This window comes from Sturnira hondurensis, unplaced genomic scaffold, assembly GCF_014824575.4.
Source record: "Sturnira hondurensis isolate 20B ecotype Veracruz unplaced genomic scaffold, ASM1482457v3 Scaffold0004998, whole genome shotgun sequence".
Lineage (NCBI taxonomy): Eukaryota > Metazoa > Chordata > Mammalia > Chiroptera > Phyllostomidae > Sturnira > Sturnira hondurensis.
The window spans coordinates 6,505,203-6,530,824 of NW_028077629.1; the positions used below are offsets into that span (position 1 = coordinate 6,505,203).

Below are 25,622 nucleotides of genomic sequence, written 5' to 3' on the forward strand. Positions count from 1 at the left end.
GCCAAGACATGAAAACTACCTAAATGTCTGTCAATACACAATTGGATAAAGAAGAGGTAGTATATATATATGATGATATGTTACTAGGCCATAAGAAAAGAATGAAATCTTACCATTTACAACACCATGGATGGAACTAAAGGGTACTGTGCTAAGTGAGATCAATCAGAAAGAGAAATACTATATGATTTTACTTATTTGTGGAATCTAAAAAACAAAAAAATGAACAAATAAAACAGAAACAGACTCACAGACACAGAGAATAAACTGATGATTGTCAAATGAGAGGGGGATTTAGGGACTGAGTGAAAAAGGTTAAGGGATTAAGAAGTACATTATGGTAGTTACAAAATAGTCACAGAGATATAAAGTACAGCATAGAGAATATAGTAAATAATATTGTAATAACTATTATGGTGCCAGGTGGGTACTAGATTTCTCGGGGGTCACTTCATAAGTTATATAAATGTCTAACTACTATGATATACACATAAAACTAATGCAATATTTAATGTTGACCGTAATTGAAAAATAAAAAATATGTGCAATTTACATATTTTGCAAGGCATGTTCTTGTGGTCATAATTTGTATACTGTTGAGGATATACGACAGTATTAATAAATAGCCTAAATTACATCGTGCTGTAATAAATGCCGATTTACTCTGTGATGCCAATGGTATTGTAGAAACAACATGAAGTTGTCCATGGGATCAAACTAGATAATCTTTTTTAGACCCTCTTCATTGCTCTTAGTATCTCTTTGAAGTAATCCTAAATCCTGTTTCAGGCTCAACGCCTTTCCCAAATCATACACAATGCCACCTTAACTGTACGCATTAGGCATTCCCTCTGTACCCACTATGAAATTGCAACAGAAGCCTACCAAGATCTCACTACTGCATGTTTTTCGTACATTGCAGAAGATGAGAGGAAGATGCAAGTAGAGATAAGAAAGAGCCTAAAGTCTCTAATCATTTGGTCATGGGCAGCTTCCTTGTTTTTCGTGCCATTTCACTCTGCAGCACTAGCTCACCTCATGGCACATCAAAAAATCAGTTGTTTTATGGGGAAGGCAAAGAGAATTTAGGTTTAGCCATGCATTTCATAGAATATTAATCTATAGCTGTGTAAGAGGAGCACAATATTTATAATTCATCTACCTATGAGAAACCCAAACACATGTGACTGCACTAACAAAATGGGCACATTAGTAACGCTTCCCAATAAGTTGTTCTGCCATATTCCTTATGAGGTATAGGCTATACAATGAGATTAAATTTTAAAGTGATATTTAGAGAGTTAAAAATTTACTCAAGGCCATACTTTGAGTCAATGAAGAAAAAATATTTATTTACTTCCAGTTCCCTTCTTTGTTCTTGAGTAGTTCTGCCTTAAGAATACAGAGCTAAGAAACTACAGGTAGAACATAAGCAATGTTAGTATCAATCAGTGTTATCAGTAAGTAAGTTTATCGGATGCTTACAGTGTGTAAGGCACTTTAAGGGGTGAAAAGTAGAGTAAAACACATAATTATAATTGAAAATGACAAAAAAATGTTTTATAACTCTTTTTTCCCCTTTGGTTTGGGTGGTGAGAAATCATCTCTCCCTACTTAAATTGCCAACATTGAAAAGGCAAAATTTCAAATATAAAAGTACTCTTACAGTAACATAAATTCTCCTTGATTTCCATTGTCATATCTTAAATTAAAAGGCCCTTTCTAACATAGTTAGGTCAGGTCTCACTTTTTCCTCTTATCTGATATTGCCTCCAATCTGTAAAGTTTCAGAGAGCAACTGCTAATTCTGGAAATACACATGCCTTCTGAAACTGTTCCTGCTAGATTAGCTCAGCTCTGCTGGTTAAGAATGAGACAGTCTTGGCCTGTTAGTGAATGAAATTCTTTGCACCTCAGACTCCATGTCTATAAAGGGTACACAATGAAACTTAAGTTACAAATTTGTTTTAATTAAATGATACAGTACATTACTTCTCTGTTAAACATGAAGAACCATTGAAAGGTGTGGAATCATGCTCTCCTGCAACAAGCACAGAAAAGTAACAACTGCTCAAAATAATTCTTTCACTGGTCTGCAATGAGTGGGGCCTAAAATACATATTTTATTCCCCTCCCTGATTTTAAGTTCTAGGTCTCAAGGAGATGCCTGTTAAACTATAAATATGTTATATGAAACAATATATTAAATGATTGCCATAAAAGTATATTAAGGTACATAGTTGTGATGGGTCACAGTGGGAAACACTTATTTTTGGCAGTAATAAAAAGAAACAAAAGCAATAAAAAGAAATGTGATAATATGCAATAACGTGAATGAATTTTATAAGTATTATGCTGAGTGAAAGACACCAGACACAAAAAAAGTTCATGCTGTATGATTCCATTTTTGAAATTCTAAAGTTATATGTACAACTAAGAAGGACACAAGGAAATATTCTATGGTGATAAAAAAATGTTCTATGTCTTCAAAATGCTGTGGGTTACACTAGTACATGTGCAAGTATTTTTCAAAACTGATTTAAAGAAACAAATGATCTGAGCATTTCACTGTATATAAATTACACTTCAGTTAATTTATTAACTAAACATTATTATGGTTATTTTCATTAGCTCTTATATTTTATGGATACGTGCTGAAGCATTCACAGATGAAAAAGGTATATGTAGTTATTGCAGTTTATTTAAAAATGGATAAGTAGTGGTAAAAACTGGGGAGTGGGTAGGCATAAAGAAGAAACATGATTAGCCATTTGTTGAAAAATGTTGGAAGCTGGGAGACAGTGGGGAGTCTCTATTCCCTCTATTTCTGTATATTTTTGTGTTAGCTTTTGTTTATTTATTTATTTTCAGAGAGAGGGCAGGGAGGGAGAAAGAGAGGGAGAGAAACCTCCATTGGTTGCCTCTTACAAGTCCTCAGTGGGGGACTGCCCACAGCCCAGGCATGAGCCCAGACTAGGAATTAAACTCATGATCCTTTGGAAATCCACTGAGCCACACCAGCTAGGGCTTTCTGTATATTTTGAACAATTTCCATAATAAAATGTTGAAAAGACAGGGGTCACTTGGGTTTACCTCATTATAAAAGAAAATTGAACAGAAGGAGGACATAACTTTTGTACAACGTCTCAAAGCCAGACAATGAATCAACTTTCAAGTTTAGCCTTCTTCCTCTGACTCCAAGAAAGAGTGTTTTGTAAGGGCTACTTTTTAAAAGGGCTGGTCAGTAATATAATGAATTATTTAAGTATACATATACTTGCTTCCTTGAATTTATTTTGGTGTATGGTGTAAGTTGGTGCTCAAGTTTCATTTTTTTGCACGTAGCTGTCCAGTTCTCCCAACACCATTTGTTGAAGAGGCTGTCTTTACTCCATTTTATGTTACTGCCCCCTTTGTTGAATATTAATTGGCTGTAGAGAGTTGGGTTTATATCTGGGCTCTCTGTTCTGTTCCATTGGTCTATGTGCCTGTTTTTATTCCAGTGCCAGGCATTTTGATTACAGTGGCCTTGTAATACAGTTTGATATCAGTTATTGTGATCCCTCCTACTTTGTTCTTCTTTCTCAAAATTGCGGCTGCTATTCGGGGTCTTTTATGGTTCCATATAAATTTTTGAAGTATTTGTTCTATGTCTGTGAAATATGCCATTCGTACTTTAATAGGTATTGCATTGAATCTGTAAATTGCTTTGGGTAGTATGGACATTTTGATGATGTTAATTCTTCCAGTCCATGAACAGGGTATATGTTTCCATTTATTTGTGTCTTCCTTGATTTCTTTCTTCAGTGTTGTGTAGTTTTCTGCATACAGGTCTTTTACCTCCTTGGTTACATTTATTCCCAGATATTTTATTTTTGTTTTTGCTATATCAAATGGAATTTTTTCCTTGATTTCTGCTTCTGCTGATTCATTGTTAGTATACAAAAATGCTTTTGATTTCTGGGTATTGACTTTGTAACCCGCTGTTTTGCCAAATTCACTTATTAGTTTCAGCAGTTTTTTTGTAGAGGCTATAGGATTTTCCATGTACACTAACATGTCATCTGCAAACAATGACAATTTTGTTTCCTCCTTTCCAATTTGAATGCCTTTTATTTCCTTTTCTTGCCTGATCGCTGAGGCTAAAACTTCCAATTTTGACCCAGCAATTCCACTGCTGGGACTGTATCCTAAGAACCCTAAAACACCAATCCCAAAGAACATATGCACCCCAATGTTCATAGCAGCAAAATTTACAATAGCCAAGAGTTGGAAGCAACCTAGGTGCCTGTCAGTAAATGAATGGATCAAAAAACTATGGTACGTTTACACAATGGAATTCTATGCAGCAGAAAGAAAGAAGGAGCTCCTACCTTTTGTAACAGCATGGATGTTGTAACAGCATGGAACTGGAAAGCATTATGCTGAGTGAAATAAGCCAGGTGTTGAAGGACAAATACCATATCATCTCACCTTTAACAGGAAGCTAAACAAAAAAACAAACAAGCAAGCAAAATATAACCAAAGACACTGAAACAGACAACAGGGGGACAGTGACCAGAAGGGAGAGGTGAGGGAATTTCAGGGGAAATAGGGGAGGGATTTAGAGCAACAAATATAAAGGATACATGGACAACAATTAAGAAGGGTGGAAATGGGAGGGAGGGGGGAGCACAGGGAGTGGGATGGAATGGGAGTAACAGAAAACTGTACTTGAAAAATAATTAAACAAATTAAAAAAGGAAAATGGAAAAAAAAGTATACATATACTTGCTTCCTGTCCTTTTTGGTTTCAAAGACTTGTTTTGTAGAGTTACACTGCATATTTCTCAAATTTCAGACCCAAGTAAGTGCAGGGGTAAGCGAAAGCATCCCTCCTTCAAAATAAACACAAAACAAAATAAAACCACGGCAGACTTGTTTTCCCTTGCAGTGCTAAAATCATCCTCCCAGGCCAAGAAATCAAAGGCATTCTTAGAGGGAGGAGCTTGGTTCTCTATTCTGACGCGATCCGGAAACAGCTGTTTTCCCTCCCGCTCTGCAAGCGGGGAGAAGGCGCTAAGCAGCGCAGCAATTGTCTTCAAACCTGCGCCTGCACGTCCCCGCGTCCTGTCAGCTCCGAGAGCAAGCCAGGTCAGAAGTCAGAAAGGTGACAGGTGCGTTTCAGAGGGGGCAGAAGACTAATCAAATGTGGTCGTTCGGAAGAGGAAAACCACGCTGGACTTGTCTCCTCCGTCCAGGCACTTGCGTGTGGAAAGTGAATTTCACTTGGGGAACGAAAAGGCAACCGCCCGCTGCGTTTCGAGGGCTGGGGAGTATTTACTCCTTATTCAGCCGGTGGGAAAGCCTGCGCCTGGCGGGCGCTGATTGGTGGGAAGGAGAATGGTGATAGTGGGGTGGAGAGAGGATTTGAGGAGCCTCCCCCCACCGCCCGACCTGTAACTCTTCCCTACTCGGCGCCTCTCCGCCCCAGGCGAGGCGGAGAGCCGACCCAAGTCCCGAGGGGGTTTGAGCCAAAGCACCGTCGACCTCGAGTTCTAAGACCATGAATCAGATTTCACGAGGGAAACGAGCTCTCCGCGGTGCCTCTGTGAGCACTTTTCTGACTCCTCTGCCTCCTTCAGCAGCTCCCCGAGAGGATGACTCTATCTTTGGCGGCTGATCCCTAGGGCCCCACGCCCCCAAATTGGCTCTGATAAAGGGGTTTGCGTGAAACCCGGGGAAAGGCAGAGACTGGGGAGGCGGGGGGGATGGGAAGGTGGGAAAGACGTCAGCCCAACCCTAAACGCCCCGGGTGGCCACCGGAGTCCCCGCGACCCTGAACTTGCGGTGGAGCCCACGACAGCCCCGCCCCCGCCCGCCGCCCGGGACCCCGCGGGCGCCCGGAATCGGGGCGCAGCCTCCCCCGCCCCGTCCGCCTCCGAGGGAGCGAGGCGCACGGCGCGGCTAGCAGCTTGCGCGGGGCGAGGGGCGGGGAGAGGCGCTGACAAATCAGCCGCGGGGGCGGTGAGCCGCGGAGAAAAGGAGAAAAAGGAGGAGGAGGAAGATCGCAACGACGGGAAGGGAACCCAAGAAAGGGGGCGAGCGACCGAGAGCGGCCACGCGGGGTGAGGTGTGTGCTGGTTTTAGAGCAGACCCGAGGACCGGCGAGCCCTGCCTTCAGCACCCTCCTTTGCCTTCTCCCCGCCTTCCCTTTCGACCCCCGTCGCTTTCTCTGGGGTCCTCCTGTGCTGGGGACGGGGAGTGACAGTTCGACGACAGGTTCGTGGGGTCGTGCTCACGCCCCCGGCCTCTCGCCCCTCGGTCGAGCTCCCGGCAGCCTCCTCCCGGCACCGACCCTCTCTTGGTGCTGCCGCTGCCCTTCTTCCCTAACCAGAGCTCCCAATCCCCCCTCTTTCCATTCACATACTACTTGGGAATTGATTAAACGTTTTTAAGGGAATAGGGGAAATCGGACTTCTGAGGAGCAGAGGGACTCGGGTAAGCACCTGCGGATCTAAGCGGGCAGCTCCGCAAACCCTGGAGAACGCCTGGGGGAAGGGGCCCCCTCGCGGGCGCTGGGCAGCGGGGTGGCGCCGCAGCAGGGACCCGCGGTGCCGAGTCGCGCTGGAGCTGGGCGAGCTCGAGGAGCGTAAGGGGACCAGGCATTCCTCCCTCTTGAGTGGCTTCCCTCCTCTCGAGAGGCCGAGAGGTCCGGCCTCTCCGGGACGCGCTTTTCCTCCAGGAAAGGCTCGGATGCTGGATGCAGCCTGAGCATCCAACTTCATTTCTCTCTTCCAGTCCTCCCTCTCGGTTCTCTCCGTAAAGTAATCAAACCAACCATGTTTGGCAAATAAATAAATGCAAGTGCAGAGTGGGCAAGTCAACAGGTGGTAAGGGGTTAACAGGTGCGGGAGCGGGGTGGGGAGAGGCGTCCGAGCTCGCGGAGAACGCCCCCTCGGGCGGCAGGCGGGGGTGTGGAGTCTGCAGGAGGCTGAGAACAAGCGCCTGCTCGAGGTAGATAGCCCGGGGTGGGGGTGGATGGTGGGGTGGATTAGAGTTGGGACCCGTGGGCTCTCGTTGGGCCGGAGGTTCAGCCACACCCAGGGTGACAGATCTCTTTCTTCCTCTCTCCTGGTCGACCTGTTTGTTACAGCTCGTCTGGGATTCATTTGAGGAGTGCCCCTGACCCCGAGCCCCAGCTAGCTCCCTTTCTTTTCCAGGGTCGTCTTCTGAACGTACTTCTAACTTATACTGTCACCGTTTGGACCCTGGAAGTTGAAAGACGGGTCCGTGTTCTCCTGCAACTCCACCTCAGAAATGTAGTAACCACAGCTGAGATGATTCATCCTAATCCATGTCGAGGCAGCTAGACTTGTACTAGCCAAGATGGATGGGGCATGCTCAATTTTTAATGAAAAGCTAAAAAAAAAAAAGCTTCTTTGTTCAATGGTTGAAATAAGGGTACACTTAAAAGAGCCTCCACACTTTCTGGAGTTCTACTGATCTCTCTCTCTCAGGTGCTTCTAGTTTTGTTTTATTTTACCCAAAAGTTCTCATCCGAAGTGTGTTTTGTGTCTTCCAGTGTGGTCTCAAGGAATTCATTAGCCATGGACGTGTTCATGAAAGGACTTTCAAAGGCCAAGGAGGGGGTTGTGGCTGCTGCGGAGAAAACCAAGCAGGGTGTGGCAGAAGCAGCAGGAAAGACAAAAGAAGGTGTTCTCTACGTAGGTGGGTGAGCCTCAATGTCATTTTTCCCCATCTTTTGTTTTCATTGTTGTTCAAGCACAGTTGTCTCCATTTTCTTCTCACCACTTGCTCCACCCCAGCCATCCATACTCCTATCCTCAGTCCTACTCACCTTTGGCTTTGCCCATGTGTCCTTTATTCATATTCCTGACAACTGTTCCCCTTTTCCCCATTATCCCTTCCCACCTCTCCTTTGGTTACTGTCAGTTTGTTCTTAATTTCAATGTTTCTGGTTATATTTTCTGTACCTGTTTGTTTTGTTGATTAGGTTCCACTTCTAGGTGAGATTATATGGTACTTGCCTTCCATTGCCTGGTTTATTTCACTCAGCATAATGCTCTCCAGTTCCATCCATGCTGTTGCAAAGGGTACGAGCTACTTCTTTCTTTCTGCTGAGTAGTATCCCATCTTGTAAATGTACCATAGTTTTTTTTTTTTTATCCACTCATTTACTGATGGGCACTTAGGCTACTTCCAGCACGTGGCTATTGCAAATCAACAAGCAACAAGTGCTGGTGAAGTTGTGGAGATAAGGGAACCCTGATGTACTGTTGGTGCCAATGCAGACTGGTGCAGCCACTGCGGAAAACAGTATGTTATTTCCTCGGAAAACTGAAAATAGAACTGCCTTTTGACCCAGTAATTCCACTGCTGGGATTATATCCTAAGAGCCCTGAAATACCAATGCAAAAGAACCTATGCACCCCAATGTTCATAGCAGCACAATTTACAATACACAAATGTCATTTCGATATTTATTTGTAACTAATGAGTTAGGATGATTAGTGCTCTAAATGTTGGTATCTCTCCCTTGATTCATTTTTGCCTCATCACTTGTCAAAAGAATGGACTGGATCAGAGTTATGGGTGGGTAGGTGAATGTGTATATTTGAGCTAATATTAAAAAGTGAATGTAATCTTTTATTTTTCCAGATTACTGAATTTTATAGTAATATCTAGGACTTTTTTGTTACTTTAAAAATGTTTATGCCCTGGCTGGTGTAGCTCAGTGGATTGAGCACAGGCCTGCGAACCAGAGGATCGCGGTTCAATTCCCAGTCAGGGCACATGCCTGGGTTGCAGGCCAGTTCCCTGCAGGCCAACTCCCAGCAGGGGATGCACAAAAAGCAACCATACATTGATGTTTCTCTCCCTCCCTCCTTCCCCTCTAAAGGTAAAAATAAATAAATAAAATCTTTTTAAAAAGTTTAAACATAAAATAAAATAAAAATGTTTATGTACATAAAGGACTATTTAAAATGTTTTTTTAAAAATTAGTCTTTTCAAAAATAATATTTTTAAAAATCAAAATCATTCATGGGTCTTTGGTTTCTTCTGTCATTATGAATAATTTTAGAGTATTCTTTTTTTTTAAAAGATTTTATTTCTTTATTTATCTTTAGAGGGGAAGGAGAGAGGGAGAGAAACATCAATGTATGGTTGCCTTTTGTGCGTCCCCTGCTGGTAGTTGGCCTGCAAGGAACTGGCCTGCAACCCAGGCATGTGCCCTGACTGGGAATCGAACCGCGATCATCTGGTTCGCAGGCCCGTGCTCAATCCACTGAGCTACGCCAGCCAGGGCTAGAGTATTCTTTTTTTTTTTTTAAAGTACCTAAAAGAAGACCTGAAAAACAAAGGACATAAAAGTCTTTGGTGGATTCCTTGGGACCACATGGCAAGCTGGGGAATAAGAGCTCAAGAAAGTACTTGAGGGTTGCTACTAATATCTTAGACATTTATATAGTTCATTTATCAAATGATATACAAAATAAATAATGAGATTGATGCTTATCATTTCTACCTTTCCTTAAATTCCCACCTCGGGGTATTCATGAAGACCCTGACTCTGTTGTCTTATCTTAAACCATATTATTAGGTTGGGATTACTCTTACAAACTTCAGATTCTTTGGGGGAAGGAATAGACACCCACATATGTACACACACTCACCCACAGGGACACACACACCCATGTATGCACGTTCCCATTCTGCCTCTCCTCTGCTCTCTGCTTCACTGAGCTCGTCCACACTCTCTGGTGGCCCCCGTAGCAGCAGGAGCCACAGAATGAGCAGACAGGTGGAGGATGAGCATATGGAGTGGTCTAGGGTACCACGCCTGCGTCTGTGGTGAAAGAAAGCTACTCTGTCTCTCCAACACAGATGAGTTAGAGGACAGTTATTCTTAAAATGAGTTTTATGATTGCTTCTCTTTTTTTAGTCCCTATTCATAGACTCTTTTATATTGGTTGATCTTAACACAAATCTTCAATTTAGTTACTTTCTTGATCTTAAAACATTTTCAGAAAATCAATGGAAGTGTTACAAGAGAAAAATTGGTAAGTTAATTTCAAGTTCTGTTTTGAAGTATAAATTATATCTTTAGATGGAATTTGGACTACTGAATCAGTGACAGGCAGATAATTAATATTTTTATATTTGGCCTCAGTTTCTCAAGTTGTGCATGTATGTGCTTACAAATATTCTTTGATTTCAGTTACTTTAAAACTTAATGACTTAAAAGATTTTTTAAAAGATTTTATTTATTTTTAGAGAGATGGGAAGGGAGGGGAAAAAGAGAAAGGCAGGGAGAAAGGAAGAGAAACATCACTGTGTGGTTGCCTCTTGTAAGCCCCCAAATGGGGACCTGGCCCACAATCCAGGCATATGCCCTGACTGGGAATCAAACTGGTGACCCTTTGGTTCTCAGGCCAGTGCTCAATCCACTGAGCCACACCAGGCAGGGCTAAACATTTTTTTGTTTACATTCACTTGATTAGTTTGTAGTGAGTCCAGAAACTACTTAAAATGAAAACATTTGCTGTTTTCTAGGTAACAAACAAGTTTTTCTTACTTGAAAAACTTTTCATTTGTTTTTATTGTTAACTGTGAGTTTGGAAAAGTAAAATTTTATTTTCAGAGGTGAATTCTGTTATTCACTCTAGCGTTATTATATAATGTTGTAATTTGTTTATGTGTTACATTTAAAAATCATTTTTAATGTCTATTATGGTATTTGATATGTAGTAAGTTCTAGAAATTATTTATCAGTTTTATTCTAACATCTAATTAAAAGTTGAACCCAAGCACAGGATTTTGGATAAGAAGGGACCATAAGAAGATACAATAGAACAGTTGTTGAGAAACTTTCTGTGAATATCTAGATAATAAATATTTAGGCTCTAATATCTCTGTCTCAACTGCTTAACTCTGCTATTGTAGTGTGAATGAAGCCATAGATAATAATTAGTGTGTCTGTGTTCCAATAAAACTATTCTTACCGAAACCAGTGGTGAGTTAATATAGCTTGTTGGCTGTAACCTTCTGACTCTGCGTAAAGTAAAAAGAACATAAATTTTACATTCAACAAACCTAAATTCTAGTCCAGGCCACATCATGTATTTCCTCTAGGATACTGAGGAAATTATTTAAGCTTTCTGAGTACCATGTCCCCCAATGTAGACAACTGCACTACCTTGCAGAGTTTTTGTGAGAATATCATGATAAAAAGAGAACATAGGAGTTACATAGCGTACTTTAAAGAAATTAAGTGTTTTATTATTTGGAGCAGTTTCAGGTTCACAGAAAAATTGAAAGAAAGATAGAGGTTTCCTGTGTGCTCCCGAACCCCTCACATACGTAGCCTCCCACATTATCAACACCCCTCCCCAGAGGGGCACATTTGTTCCAATTTTAATAAACCTACACTGACACACCGTCATCACCCGGAGTTCATAGTTTACCTCAGGGTTCATTGTTGATGTTGGACATTACATAGTCTTGGACGAATGTTTAGTGACAGGTATTCATTATTAAAGTATCATACAGTTACTTTAGTATCTATTATAAATAACTAGTTAAAAAATTATAAGTGACTAAAGAACATTTTCTAATTTCACTATGGGCTGAACAAGTTTGCCTGTTGTCATAAACTTCATAAGAAATCTTTTTCTTTTATAGCATTATACTTTTGAAAACTATCTTTTGACTAATTGAAGAACTATTATAAGAATCAGTGTTATTTTTTATGATTTTCTCCTTTTGTGATGTATACAAGTTTTCAATCAATAGACTTCAGTTTAATGGAAAGCTATCCTCAATTAAATGGCTGAGAAATTATAAATTGAGAGTGAGATTCAAAAACAGATGGTCTTTAGTATAACAGTAAAGAAAAATAATCTTCAAAAGTCTTCTAACGCCACTTTGCTTACTAAACAGTAGTGGGTATGAGTATGGATTGATATCAACCTCTCACAATGTGCTTTTCTCGTACAAAGTTTAAAAAGTCTACATAACATGAGCAATAGCATAGTTGAGTTCTTAAAACTACCAGGCATTACTTCCAACTATTTCACTGTGCAGTTTTGTGAAGTCATGAGGGAGAATAGGATACATGTCGGCCACGGCAACAGGGAGTGTTAGTTCCTGTGTGTCTTCAGCTTTCATAGCTTTCTATTCACATAGCCACTTGGCACGGATTTTGTAGTAGTATATTTTTAATTACAAGTTACTCGTCAGTTAAAGTTTAATCATTAATTAGATAAAAATGAATAATTAGCAGCAAACAACAGGTGATTTTTTTGACAAGAAGCAATCTTATTTACACTCATTTATCTTTTCTTCTTTTCTGGTTATTTTTTTCACTTGATCCTTTTATTTTTTATTGTATTTTTTCTATTACCATTTATTCCCCTTATACCCTCTTCCCCTGGCAATCACCACACAGTTGTCCCTATCCATGAGTCCTGTTTGCTCAGTCCCTCCACCCTGACCCCATCCCCCCCCAGAGCTGTCAGCCTGCTCTCTGTCTATGAGTCTGTATTTTGCTTGTTCATTTTGTTCATTAGATTCCACATATGAGTGAAATCACATGGTATTTGTCTTTCTCTGACTGGCTTATTTCACTTAGTATAATGATACCCAGGTCCATCCATGTTTTCACAAAGGTTAAATTTTTCTTCTTTTTTTACAGCTGAGTAAAATGCCACCATGTAAATGTCCCATAGTTGTCTTATCCACTCATTTACTGATGGACACTTGGGCTGCTTGCTTATCTTAGAAATTGTAAATGACACCACAGTAAGCATAGGGGTGCTTATGTTCCTTAGAATCAATGCCCTAGGTTTTTCTAAATCAATTCTCAGAAGTGGAATCGCTGGGTCATAAGACAGTTCCCTTTTTAATTTTTGAGGTATCTCCATACTGCTTTCCACAGTGGCTGCCCCAGTCTGCATTCCCACCAACAGTACTAAAGGGCTCCCCTTTCTCCATGTCTTCACCAGCACTTGTTTGTTGATTTATTGATGGTTACTCCTCTGACCAGTGTGAGGTAATATCTCAGTGTGGTTTTAATTTGAGTTTCTCTAATGATTAGTGATGTTATGCATCTTTTCATATATCCATTGGCCTTCTGTATGTCCTCTTCGTAGAAGTGCCTATGAGCGTCCATTACCCATTTTTTAATTGGACTGTATGTTTTTTGGTGTTGAGCTTTATAAGTTCTTTATAAATTTGGGATATTAACACTTTATCAGATATATCAATGAATTTCTCCCATTTAGTGTGTTGTATTTTTATTTTGTTGATGCTTTCCTTTGCTGTGCAAAACCATTTTAGTTTGATGTAGTCCTATTTGTTTATTTTTTTCTTTTGTTTCCCTTGCCTGAGGAGGTATTTCAGAAAAAAACATTGCTACTTGCCTTGTCCAAGATTTTACTGCATATGTTTTTTCTAAGAAATTTACAGCTTGATTCTAATATTTAAGTCTTTAATACACTTTGAATTTATTCTTATGTGTAGCATAAGAAGGTGGTCTGGTTTCATTTTTCTGCATTTATCTTCCCAACATCATTTATTGAATAAACATCTTTAGCCCGTGGTATGTGTTTGCATCCTATGTCAAGTATTATTTGACTATAAAGGTGTGGGTTTATTTCAGGACACTCTATTCTGTTCCATTGATCTGTGTCTGTTTTTATGTTAGTACCAGGCTGTTTTTGATCATATGGCCTTATAGTAGAGTTTGATAGCAGGTAGCATGATTCCTCCAACTTTGTTTACTCTCAAGATCACTGTTGCTATTCAGAGCCTTTTGTGGTTCCATATATATTTTTGAAATAATTGTACTAGTCCTGTGAAATATATCATTGGTAATTTGATAGGAATTACATTGAACCTGTAGAATGCTTTGGGTAGTATGGATATTTTTATGTTCTTAATTCTTCCTATCCATGAACACAGTATGTGCTTCCACTTACTTGATCTTCTTCAATTTCTTTCTTCTGTCTCATATTATTTTCTGAGTACAAGTTTTTTATGTCCTTGGTTAGGTTTATTCCTAGGTATTTTACTCTTTTTGAAGTAATTGTGAATGGGATTGTTTTCTTAATTTCCCTTTTTGATAGTCTATTATTGGCATATTAAAATGCAACTGATTTCTGGATATTAATTTTGTATCTTGCTACTTTACTGAATTCATTGATCAGTTCTAGTAGTTTCTTAGTGGGATTTTTAGGGTTCTCTATGTACAGTGTCATGTCATCTGCAGTAAGACATTTTTACTTCCTCCTTTCCAATTTGGATGCCTTTTATTTCTTCTTCTTGTCTTGGTATGGCTGGGATTTCCAGTACCACGTTCAATAAGAGGTGAAAGCAGACCATATCTATAGATGCAAAAAAAACCATTTGATAAAATCCAGAACCCATTTATGATAAAAACTCTCAGCAAAGTGGAAATAGAGGGAACATAGCTAAACATAATAAAGGCCATATATGACAAATCCACTGCCAGCATCGTACTCAATGGGCAAAACTAAAAGCATTCCCCTTAAGATTGGGGACAAGACAGCGATATCCTCTTTCACCTCTTTTGTTCATCATTTATTTTTGGTTCAGGATACGTTTCATGATATAGTCAAAGATCAATCCTCAGGTATACTAAGGAAGCAAGGGAAGACTACAGACCAACTGTTATGTGTTTCTTTCTGGTAATCAGTTAGTCATTTTTAAAAATATGAATTCCAAGAGGTGACGGATGGATAGTGATAAGAAATAATCTCTCAAATACAGACTGTTTTCACTTAACATAGTTCCAGGCTACACGAATTCAGTCACAGTTCATTAAAAATACCAGTTCCTAACAGCACGGTTCAAATTTCTGTTAATGACACATGAACTGTGAGCGATTGCATGAAGTACAAACTGCTCTTATCTCTTCAGCCCTTAGATTGCTTTATAAATAACAGAAAAATATTATGATTTATGGCCAGATTCCATGGCTTTTTTCAAAGTCTGGTGGTGATTGATCACTGAACATCTATTCAGTTCATATAGACAGCAAAGCCCATGGTTCTGTTGCTGCTCCCAGTGAAAAAATTCATGGGATATTTTGCAAAAATACATAATTGAAAGAGGAAATTGGCCCAAAATGATGGAAGTGCAGCAAAAATAAATAATAAAGTGAGAAATATTGGAAGTGGAATTTGATTCAAGTGTACATTTATTTATGGATGAAATAGCTGACCGTGGGAATACTGACAGGGCTAGAGTTCACGACACTCTAGATGTGCAGCCAGAGAAACTTATGGAAGGTGACGGTAGCAACAGGCATGTAAAAATGGCTGTGAGGCCTGTGGTGAAGCTGCATCAGAGGAAGTGGTGCCACTGGAACATCTCATGTTAAAAGAATAGTCAGAGATGACACTAAAAGTACAAAGGGTAACATTTGGGAAACTGATTCAAGTTTACAAATTTACACATTTTCTAAGACCTAGAAAAGATGTTTGCTCCATGTAAGAAGTTATACACTTACAATAAGAATAAAGAGACAAGCAGAGTTTAAAGTACTTGTTCAGTTTTTCACAAAGAAATAAAACTTGAAATTTTAATGTATTAAATTGTAGCGTACTAGGAGGGGGTTTTCTTTGAAAATTTTTATTGTTTTTTTTTCTATTACTGTTTAATCCCCTTATAACCTCTTCCATCACCCCATCACTTACCACACTGTTGTCCATGTATGTGATTCCTTTTTCCTTTTTGCTAAATCCCTCCACCCCCTCACCTCCCCCAACCGTAGCTGTCATCCTGCTCTCCATCTGAGTTGTCTCTATTTTGCCTGTTTAGTTTGTTCATTAGATTCCACATACATATAAGTGAAATCACATGATATTTGTCTTTCTCCAACTGATTTATTTTATTTAGCATAATGTTCTCCAGGTCCATTCATACTGTCACAAAGGGTAAAATTTTCTTCTTTTTTATGGCCAAGTAGTATTCCATTGTGTAAATGTCCCATAGTGGTTTTACCCACTCATCTACTGATGGACACTTGGGCTGCCTGTGTATCTTGGCAATTGTGAATAACACTGCAGTAAACATAGGGGTACTCATGTTCTTTCAAATTGGTGTTTTGGGTTCCATTAGATATATTCCAAGAAGTGGGATTCCTGGGTCAAAAGGCAGATCCATTTTAAATATTTTAGGTACATCCATTCTGCTTTCCACAGTGGATGCACCAATCTGCATTCCCAGCAGCAGTGCAAAAGGGTTCCTCTTTCTCTACATTCTCACCAGCACTTATTACTTGTTGATTTATTGATAAACGCCATTCTGAGAGGTGCAAGATGGTATCTCATTGTGGTTTCATTTTACATTTATCTGATGATTAGTGAAGTTGAGCATCATTTCATATGTCTGTTGGCCACATGTATGTCCTTTTAGAGTTTTTTAAGTTTTTAACAAAAAGAAGTTTAAGGTTATGGAACAATGGTAATCCTTACCATTGTTTTATTGTAATGTTTTTCATTTATTAAGATCACATTCTACAACTTCAACTCAGCTTATACACACACATGACATCATATATATATATATATATATATATATATACACATACATACATACATACATATATATATATATATATAAAACACCTATCCTGTATTTTTTTACATATTTATTTAATACCTGCACAGTTTCATTTATATGAATTTATGATTCGGTAATTTTCATTTGTTTCAAACTGCAAATTTCTTTACAAACATTATATGCCAAAAATAACAGTTTTATTTAAAAGCATTCACTATGTACTAAACACTGTTTTAAGATATTTATGTATTTCCTTTGATCTTCATATTGACCAAATGATGTATGTTTGCTTAGTGTGTGGTGAAGTGAATATTTAAGTACAGAAAATCTGAATCCGAGGCTTATGTTCTTAAGTAAAAAACTATAGGGCTTTTTTTTTTAGAATTTTATGAGTTTACTTGGACCAAAATTGAAGATATAGGCTGGGGAGCAAGATCTCAAATGCTCATTTATGTTTTATTTTCTTTTTTCAAAAAATGTATTTATTTATTTTGTTGTTGTTTAAGTACAGTTGCATCCATTTTTCTGCCAGCACTTTCCCCTGTATCACCCACCCCCATCTTCCACCCTCAATCCTAACCCCCTTTGTCATTGTCCATGGGTCTTATATATGTTCTTTGGCAACCCTTCCCCCTTTTTCCCCTATTATCCCCCTCCCCGATCCTCTCCAGTTAGTGTCGGTTTGTTCTTTATTTCAATGTTTCTGTTTATATTTTGCTTACTCATTTGTTTTGTTAATTATGTTCCACTTATAGGTGAGATCATATGGTATTTGTCTTTCACTGCCTGGCTTATTTCACTTAGCTTAATACTCACCAGTTCCATCCATGCTGTCACAAAGGGTAAAAGCTCCTTCTTTCTTTCTGCTGCATAGTATCCCATTGTGTAAATGTACCACAGTTTTTTGATCCACTCATGATGTTTTGTTTTTATTGGAGATTTTAAATGTTCACAAGTTGGAAGTTCTTAAATATATTTGAATAATTTTATTAAATGTAGAAGCTTTCCTTGATGATTTTGTAAAGTATAAATTTAAATATACATGCAAATGTCACTTAGTGTCATATTTACCTATTTTTATAAATATATTCAAAGAATATTTTCCATATTCTTTCCATATGATTTATTTAGATTATCTTATTGATCATTATATTATTTAAATTATAGTTATATATTTCTAAATTTTGAGTAAATTTGGAACTAGAAACTGCCTCAAATCAGTGTTCCTCAGATTCAACATATGAATTACTTGACTTAGCTTATGAGAGTTGTTGCATAAGGCAAATATCTGTACCTGTTATTTACTGAACAATTGAGGCTCCAACTTCATAGTCAACGATTTTACCTCAGTTTCACCCAGTTAATTCTGTTGTGCTCTCCAGTTTATGAGCCAGCTTCTTAGACATTATTTAATTAACATTATGTAGGAATTATGTTGGTAAGGAAACCGAAGCTCTCTTATACTTTTTTCCTTTTATTTAAAATGTGTTAACAGTTATTTCTATCATACTTAGTAAGGCTTTGCAAAAGAGTGCATTTTTAAACTAAAGATTGGTAACAATCTTAATATCAAAATATAGGTTTACATTGTTTCACAGATTGTTTTCATTTTTTTAGATTCTCCTATGTCTGATAGAATTATGTTGTTTGACTTATAGTGTAGTTCTCAAGCGAATCTGCAATTCCTTGTTATTTTTCTCCAAAAATATTTAATAGATATTAAATATTTATTATATGTGATATATAAAGTATATAAACATATTTATACATTTAAGTATAAAATATTAAATATTCATCTCAATATTAAAATATTGGCATGAATTACACTTGAAAACTCTAACATTAGAATGTTTATAAATAAAATTATTGACAAACTTAGTTTTAATAACAAATATTAATAAATTATTTTCATAAAAGATGGTCAAAATTTGGCGCAAGTTTGTATTTTTCTCCATCTTGAAACTAGTTTTAGCAATACGTGAATGATGAAACAATCTATTCTTAGAAGGTTCACTTGGCTCAGTGGAATAAGTATGAGTTTAGGGTCATCGAGACCTTAATGTGAATGTGCTTGTAGCCAGTTATTACCTGTGCAACTTTAGAAAAATATTTAACCTTTATTTGTAATTTTTTCATATGTGAAATGAACAAAATGCATGTATAAGAAATGGATGTTACAAATATCAAATAAGATGAAATAGATATAAAATGACTTTTACATAATTGATGTTCAACAAATGTTGGTTTCCTCTCACCCCCTTCTACTAGTGTTTCCTGGGCCCACTGACTCCTGTTGTCCTGTCCTGTCACGAAGCCTCTCCAGTTCTGAATCCCAAATTGTCTCCCCACCCAGGCCCACTGTCACTTCTCCTTTTGTTCCCCCTCCCTCTATAAGGCGATATGTGCAGTAGAATACCAGGTGATAGAAAGTCATCCCGTGTGCCAGACCCCTCATTGGAGAGAACCTCCTGTTGGCTCTACTTCCTCCTACTCGTAGTGATGGCTGGATTTCCTTGGTTTAGGTTTTTTTTGCCCCAATGTGTCTTTGTATATGGGCTTCTACAGATTGAAATTTTGTTTTGATTAGTTATATTTAAAATGAGATATTAGCAATGTAAGTCCAATTTGAGACTTATGTTTTGAATTTTTTTAATAGGCTCCAAAACCAAGGAAGGAGTGGTTCACGGTGTGACAACAGGTAAGCTTCACGGGTTTATACCCAGGGGTGATGGGGCAGTGCCCTGTGAGCTGCAGGGATCCACCACCAGTCATTCAGGATGTAGTTGTGAACAGCCCCTGCGCCTGTAGAGGAGCAGTCTAAGGAAAATCAGCTCTGTGTAACCTTAGCTCTTTATTAAATATGTTTAAACAGATAAATATTTATATAAATATTTGAATAAATCAATATATTTAACTGTCAAGAATGATGACTCTGAAGTGACCAGCTATGTTTAATTTACAAAGTAGTATAGAAATGGAATGTTCTGACTGAGGTCAGGAGTTTTCTGCCTACAAAATTCAAGGAAAATAAATTTTCCCACTTAGGTAACCTCAAGATAAAATCCACAAAACTCTACTAAAACCCCATCTTTTTTTATGTCAGGACATTATTATTTCAGTTGTCACCTTCATATATCACATTATAGGAAGATATGATAGTGTAGTTAATCTGGACTTACTAAATGATGTCTTTGAAGTTGCTTTAAAGATCAAAAAATAAATTACATCAGCTTACTCATTTTCCCCTAATAAACATATGGTGTAAAGAAATTTCTACTATTGGAGATTTTCTGAAGGCTTTGATTCTTATAAAAAGAAATTTACTATATATAATGAATACACTTAATCTTCAACATGTTCTAATTTAAAGTTTCTTAATTGCTTTATAATATACTGTTCTTTATTTTCTCCAAAATTTTAATTTGTATACCAATTTAAAACTAGATCTTAATTATAGAATTTTGCTTAATGTGAAAGGTTAGATTTACTGTATTCTAAAAGTTGGTGCCTTGTTCCTTCCTAGAATTTTATTAAGTTAGTCAAAATCAAATATAAATTTGATTACTGATGTTAATATATTAATCACAGATATACAGGAAATTTTTTTAATGAATTTAAAATTATTTATTGAGCATCTACTGCAAAATTAAATATAAAGAAAAATGAAACAGGATCTCTAATCTGATGACCTCAAAATACACTGGCGGAGGTAGACAGACACACTGGGGAATGATGGTGCATCATAAAGGGCTCAATAGGGAAGATGCATTTTAAAATTTCATGGGATCACAGGCGTGGGGACCAGGACACTTGTTGAGAGGAGAGGTTTCTATAAAATTTGGCAGTTGAGGTGGGTGTTAATTCTGACACCAGCTTCTGACCTAAGCAGACAGAGGGCTGTCTGAAAGGGACCATGGCTCCCCACCGGGGCTCTGGGAGCCGGGTGGGGAAGACTGGCACACTTGGGAAAAAAAGTAAGCGTTTCAGAATATGATACCACCAATTGGTTTGGAAGAAAGTATCCTGTTTGACCCTGGTTATAAGGTTTTACCCTTAATGAAATGCATTTATTAGTTGCAAAATGTACTAAGTTGAGTGTGTTGCTTTTCCTCTTGTTTTTCACCCTTGGGTTGAGATGTCAATGAACAGAGAAACAGTATAAAAGGCTAAACAGGAAAATAAGTGTCAAGGTTAATGGATAAATCCATTAGATAAATCAAGTCCTACAGAAAATTTTAAAAATGTATTTATTATTATTACATGTATACCTTGTCATTTTGTAATGTAGGTAATTTAGTTATTCTTAAACTCTAATGAACGTATAGTAAAGTACAAAGTACATTTTATCATGCAGTTTATGTTCATTAAAATAGATTAAGGTTTACATATACTTATATATAAATAAGTATTGTAAAAGGAAATAGCTGGCAAAAATATGAGCCTTTAAAAAGAAATAATTACTTTTGTCTTTATGATTTTGTAACAAGAAAATGTTAATTTCAAGCAAAATTTTTATTCATGTTCCTAGGGATAAAAATGACCCTGGAGCACATTAACTGCATAATAAAATGTACTTTTCATGTGCTATTTTTAATGGATAAACACTCAGAAATGCTTAGAAACACAAAATTTCCAGTACAGCTTTTCATTGGCATTTTAATTTGACTTTGCGTTGGAAACAGCCATTACTCCTTACCAGGCAGCAGCAATATCCCAGAGGTAGTAAAAGGCTCATCATACTCAGCAACACCCGCTGGGTGCTCTTTCTGGCTTTAGACTCTAGGGCCACTTCCTTTCCTCCCCCATTGCCTAGGACCAGGAGTAAGCCTTCGTCCTTGCAGACCCCATAACTGCAGTGACCTAGTAGTATATATGAAACCCAGCTGCTTTGTCCACACTGTTTAACCATTAGCCTTGCCCAACTGGTGACATGAAATCTGTACAATAATCATATGGCTGGCCCATTAGACCTAGCAGAGGACATGGTAAAACTCCGTGGGTTCCTCAGACTGGGAATTATCCAGAGAGTATGTATACAAGCACAAAGTATAGTAAATAAAAGTGTCTCTATTTGCTTAGGATATAGTCTGCAAGAAAATATCACCCCAAACCCCAATTTCCTGAAACATGGGGAAAAAGCAGACAAAAAATGAGTTTGTGGAACAAAAAGAAAAGAAGGCAAACATTGCATGGGTAACAATAAGAGATACAAGGCCGAGGTTTTATGAGCAAAATGTTACAAGGTTTAGATAAAGGGAGGCTGTTTTATTTCTGTATTGACTTTGACATTATTAAAAGAGCAGATTCTCTTGTTCTTTGCCTATCTATCATATAGCTCTTTATTTATCCAAGACAGCCTTTTTAATCTGTGCTTTTTAAAAAAATATTTATTTATTTATTTTTAGAGAGAAGGGAAGGGAGGGGGTAAGAGAAGGAGAGAAACATCACTGTGTTGTTGCCTCTTGCTCAACTCCTACTAGGGAACCTGGCCTGCAACCCAGGCTTGTGTCCTGCCTGGGAATCAAACTGTCCACCCTTGGCTTCACAGGCCAGCACTCAACCCACTGAGTCACACCAGCCAGGGACATTTGTGCTTTCTTTATTTGGTAATTGCATGGAGGGAACATGAAAAGATCAATTCAGCAATTATATGGAAGAGTGTCTTGGAGAATTTTTGATATAAGATTAAATCTCTGCCTCTGCATCCAGTCCTAAACTACTGATACTATTTTCTAAATTATTAACTTATGTTAAAAAATCTACTGAAATTAATTTGGTTTGTGAAAAGAAATTTTAAGTGTATTCAACAAACCTCTTCAAAATCAGTCCTATTGTTAAGAGCCCTTCTGTTTCGACTACCTGAACTTTTAAGGAAGGGTCAAGGGCCCCTCATCATCATCCCTTACTGTACTGCTTCTTTCTGATAGTGGTGTGTATGAGCATGGATGTATCACGTGACTCAGAAAGGGTGGTGAAAATGAATCCTTTCAGTGAGATAAAAGAGTTGGCACTGAAATTGAAATAAAGCAATAAATTCCAGGCCGAGTCTGCTACAAGTGTAACTGCACCTGTCAGCATAGCTTTCTGCAAACTTTCCTTAATGAAAGGCAAACCAAACTCACATTGCTCCTGGCAATAAATTTGTGATCATTAAATGTGAAGTAACTTCTAGTGATCAAGCCAAAATATCTTAGCAAAGATTTAATATTTGTGTCCACACTCACTTAGAAAGCTCTATAGCTTTTATTTCTTCTGACCCTTCAGCTATCGATGGTATTATAAGTAGAGGCCTTTAGAACTTGCCACGTAGTGGAAGTAAAATTATTTTAAGTTGCTGTCATTCCATCATCTCCTAACCTGTTATTGCTCTTGATTTATCCCAGTGGCTGAGAAGACCAAAGAGCAAGTGACAAACGTTGGAGAGGCGGTGGTGACAGGGGTGACAGCAGTTGCACAGAAGACAGTGGAGGGAGCAGGGAACATTGCAGCCGCTACTGGCTTTGGGAAAAAGGACCAGTTGGGCAAGGTATGGCTGTGTTCACTTTACGTTATACTCGTAGCTTGTGAGATCGCAGAGTGTTTCTGTGCACGGCTCTAGACAGGAATGAGATGCCTACTTGGGAGGAAGGGCAGGCCCTCCCCAACAGAAAGGACTGCTTTTATGTGAGTGTTGGTTTTTGAGGTACCAACCCAGATAAGTGCCATGAAGATTGTACAATAATCACGATTGTTTCATTTTCTGGAAGAAAGTTCATGAAATGGACGCGGTTATAAATGCAACAGTGGCATTTCGGAAAGAATGGGTGCTTTCATGTTGGCCATGAATCTTGGAATTTTTCTTTATCAGAATATAACAAATCACTTTGTGCCTATTTTCTAAATTTTCAAAATGAACATCTTTTACTTGGTTTCTTTGTAATGACATACTATTATATGATGTATTTAAATATCATGAAACAGTTTATTGGCAAATAGATCTCCGGGAACTGAGATACTTAAAATGTACCACAATCAGAAATCATGGTTTTGGGTGATTTTAAAATTCTTAGAAGAATTTTGACTTTGCATTCTTGCTCCAACTATGACTCTAGTGCAGTTATATAAAATATATCATTACTTTCTTCTTAACCAGGAAAAGTAATAGGAAAAAAAGTGTCAAATGTAGGATAAAATTTTATAAATTTAATGACCAAGGCAGCAGAGCGGTTTTTGCTCATTCCCTGCCACAATTGCCTCCCTGCCATTCCCTGAACAAGGCAAGCATGCCCTTGCCCTGGCTTCTCCCTCTGTCTGAAAAGCTCTTCCCCAAGATCACGTGCTTGACTAACTCCCTCACTCCTCATGCCTTTGTTCACAACACCTTCTCAGTGAGGCCTGCCTGCACCTGTTTACAGTGGGCATCATTCTCCTCACCTGGGGTGGTCCTGATCTCCCTACCCTTTATTTTCTTTTCCTTTTTTGCTAGAGCATTATCCCCTTTAAAATAGTAAATAAGTTATTTTATATGTATGTTGTTTATCTTATTTCTGCTTTAAGTACCATGAGGGTAGAATATATTTTGTTCACCAATATTTCCCAAGGGTGCAGAAATATGATGGACATATAGTAGTAGACAATTGATGCATATTTATTAAATTAAGGAGGAAAGGAAGAAAGTAAATAGGCAAAGTGACTTCCAGTTTTGTGTAATTATTTAATGATTGTAGAGCTAGCAAGTGTGGCTATTCAGGCATCCAAAAGTTGTAACTGACAAAGGTTTGGAATAGATATCATGAAAATGGTAAGAAAGTAGCCACGTTTGCTGGCACACTGCTCTGAGTTGTCTCCACTCCGTGTAATTCTGTACAGCAGGCCTACCTTGGTGGGTCATGGCAACATTGATAGTGTAAAGTTAGGACTAACAACCTGAACATATTTAGATTTTATTGCATGGAGTTATGTTGTCTGGGGTAATTGATGCTAATTATGGAAAATGTGGACTGGGATCATAGTGAAGTTCTTTAGCTAATACTTACATGTATGGCTGGTAATAGTAGTACTCCTTTGTGCAGAATATGCTTTTCAAATACTCTTATTCCTTGTGATAGTAAGTATACTAATTCCCTTTTTCTGTATGAAATGAAAATTACATTTATGGCTTTATTACCTTTCAAAAGCTATAGGAAACTTAAGATATTAGCATAGAGATAATTAACCAGTTTTGTGTCTCAGACCCTTTGGCCAATCTAATAGAAGCTATGCACCATCTTTCTCCCATTTTCTTGAAAATACATACTTGCATACACACACCAGAAGCTGAGTGGGATTGAGGAAGGCTGTTGAGAGACAGAGCCCATGACTGAGACCAATCCCCTGATTATAGTTGAGAAATGCGAAATCTACTGGGAGCAGTCAGCAGTCCGAGCTCACACAGACAGACAGAACAGACGGGAGCGCTTTCCCATCCATTACGTCTCTGCCCCAAGCACTTTCTCATAAACTGGCTTCCTTTGGGTTCCTATAAACTGACGTATGACAGCCAGATTTCACTGGAGAAGTTCTTTGCTTTAGAATATAAGAAACTAAGGAAACATGTACCACATCTCACTGCCCCCCCCCTTTAAAGCTTACGATGTAAAATGCAAACAAGGCGTGAAAGTTTTTATTTCTTACAAAGCTGGCCTTGTGTTTTACCCATCTAGAATACCACTATTTATTTAAATATTTTAAGGCAGAAATCTAAATAGTGTGACAAAATTAATCATTTGGAGATATCTCCCCTTTGGGGTACTTTTAGATTCTTTACAAATTTCTAATATAAAAATGAAGCCATAAAACCTAGAAATTGCAACATAGTTGTAGGGAAGAACAAAACAAAACGTCGAACTGGAGTTAAAATGGCAGACTTTCATCCCTGCTCTGTTACTAAATGACTGGATGGCCTTTTGCAGATCTCCTGACTCTTTCTCATCAAATAAGGAAACTACACTAGAAAATTGGTTAGAGCACAATTTAGCAATAAAGTTCTGAATCTCTATAACTTAAGGAAGATA

General features: G+C 38.1%; 1 protein-coding gene across 7 annotated transcripts in view; it reads left to right on the forward strand.

Annotated features, from left to right (window-relative positions):
* The first annotated feature begins 5,084 nt into the window (after positions 1-5,084).
* SNCA (synuclein alpha) overlaps positions 5,085-25,622 on the forward strand; it is a 122,332-nt gene continuing 101,794 nt past the window's right edge. The window contains exons 1-4 of one of the 7 annotated variants that reach the window (XM_037046105.1): positions 5,085-5,156; positions 7,565-7,710; positions 19,247-19,288; positions 22,974-23,116. In XM_037046105.1, the coding sequence (XP_036902000.1) occupies positions 7,590-7,710; positions 19,247-19,288; positions 22,974-23,116 (306 nt within the window). In that variant the 5' untranslated portion in view covers positions 5,085-5,156; positions 7,565-7,589. The other 6 variants (XM_037046103.1, XM_037046108.1, XM_037046101.1 and 3 more) reach the window with 6 other exon arrangements.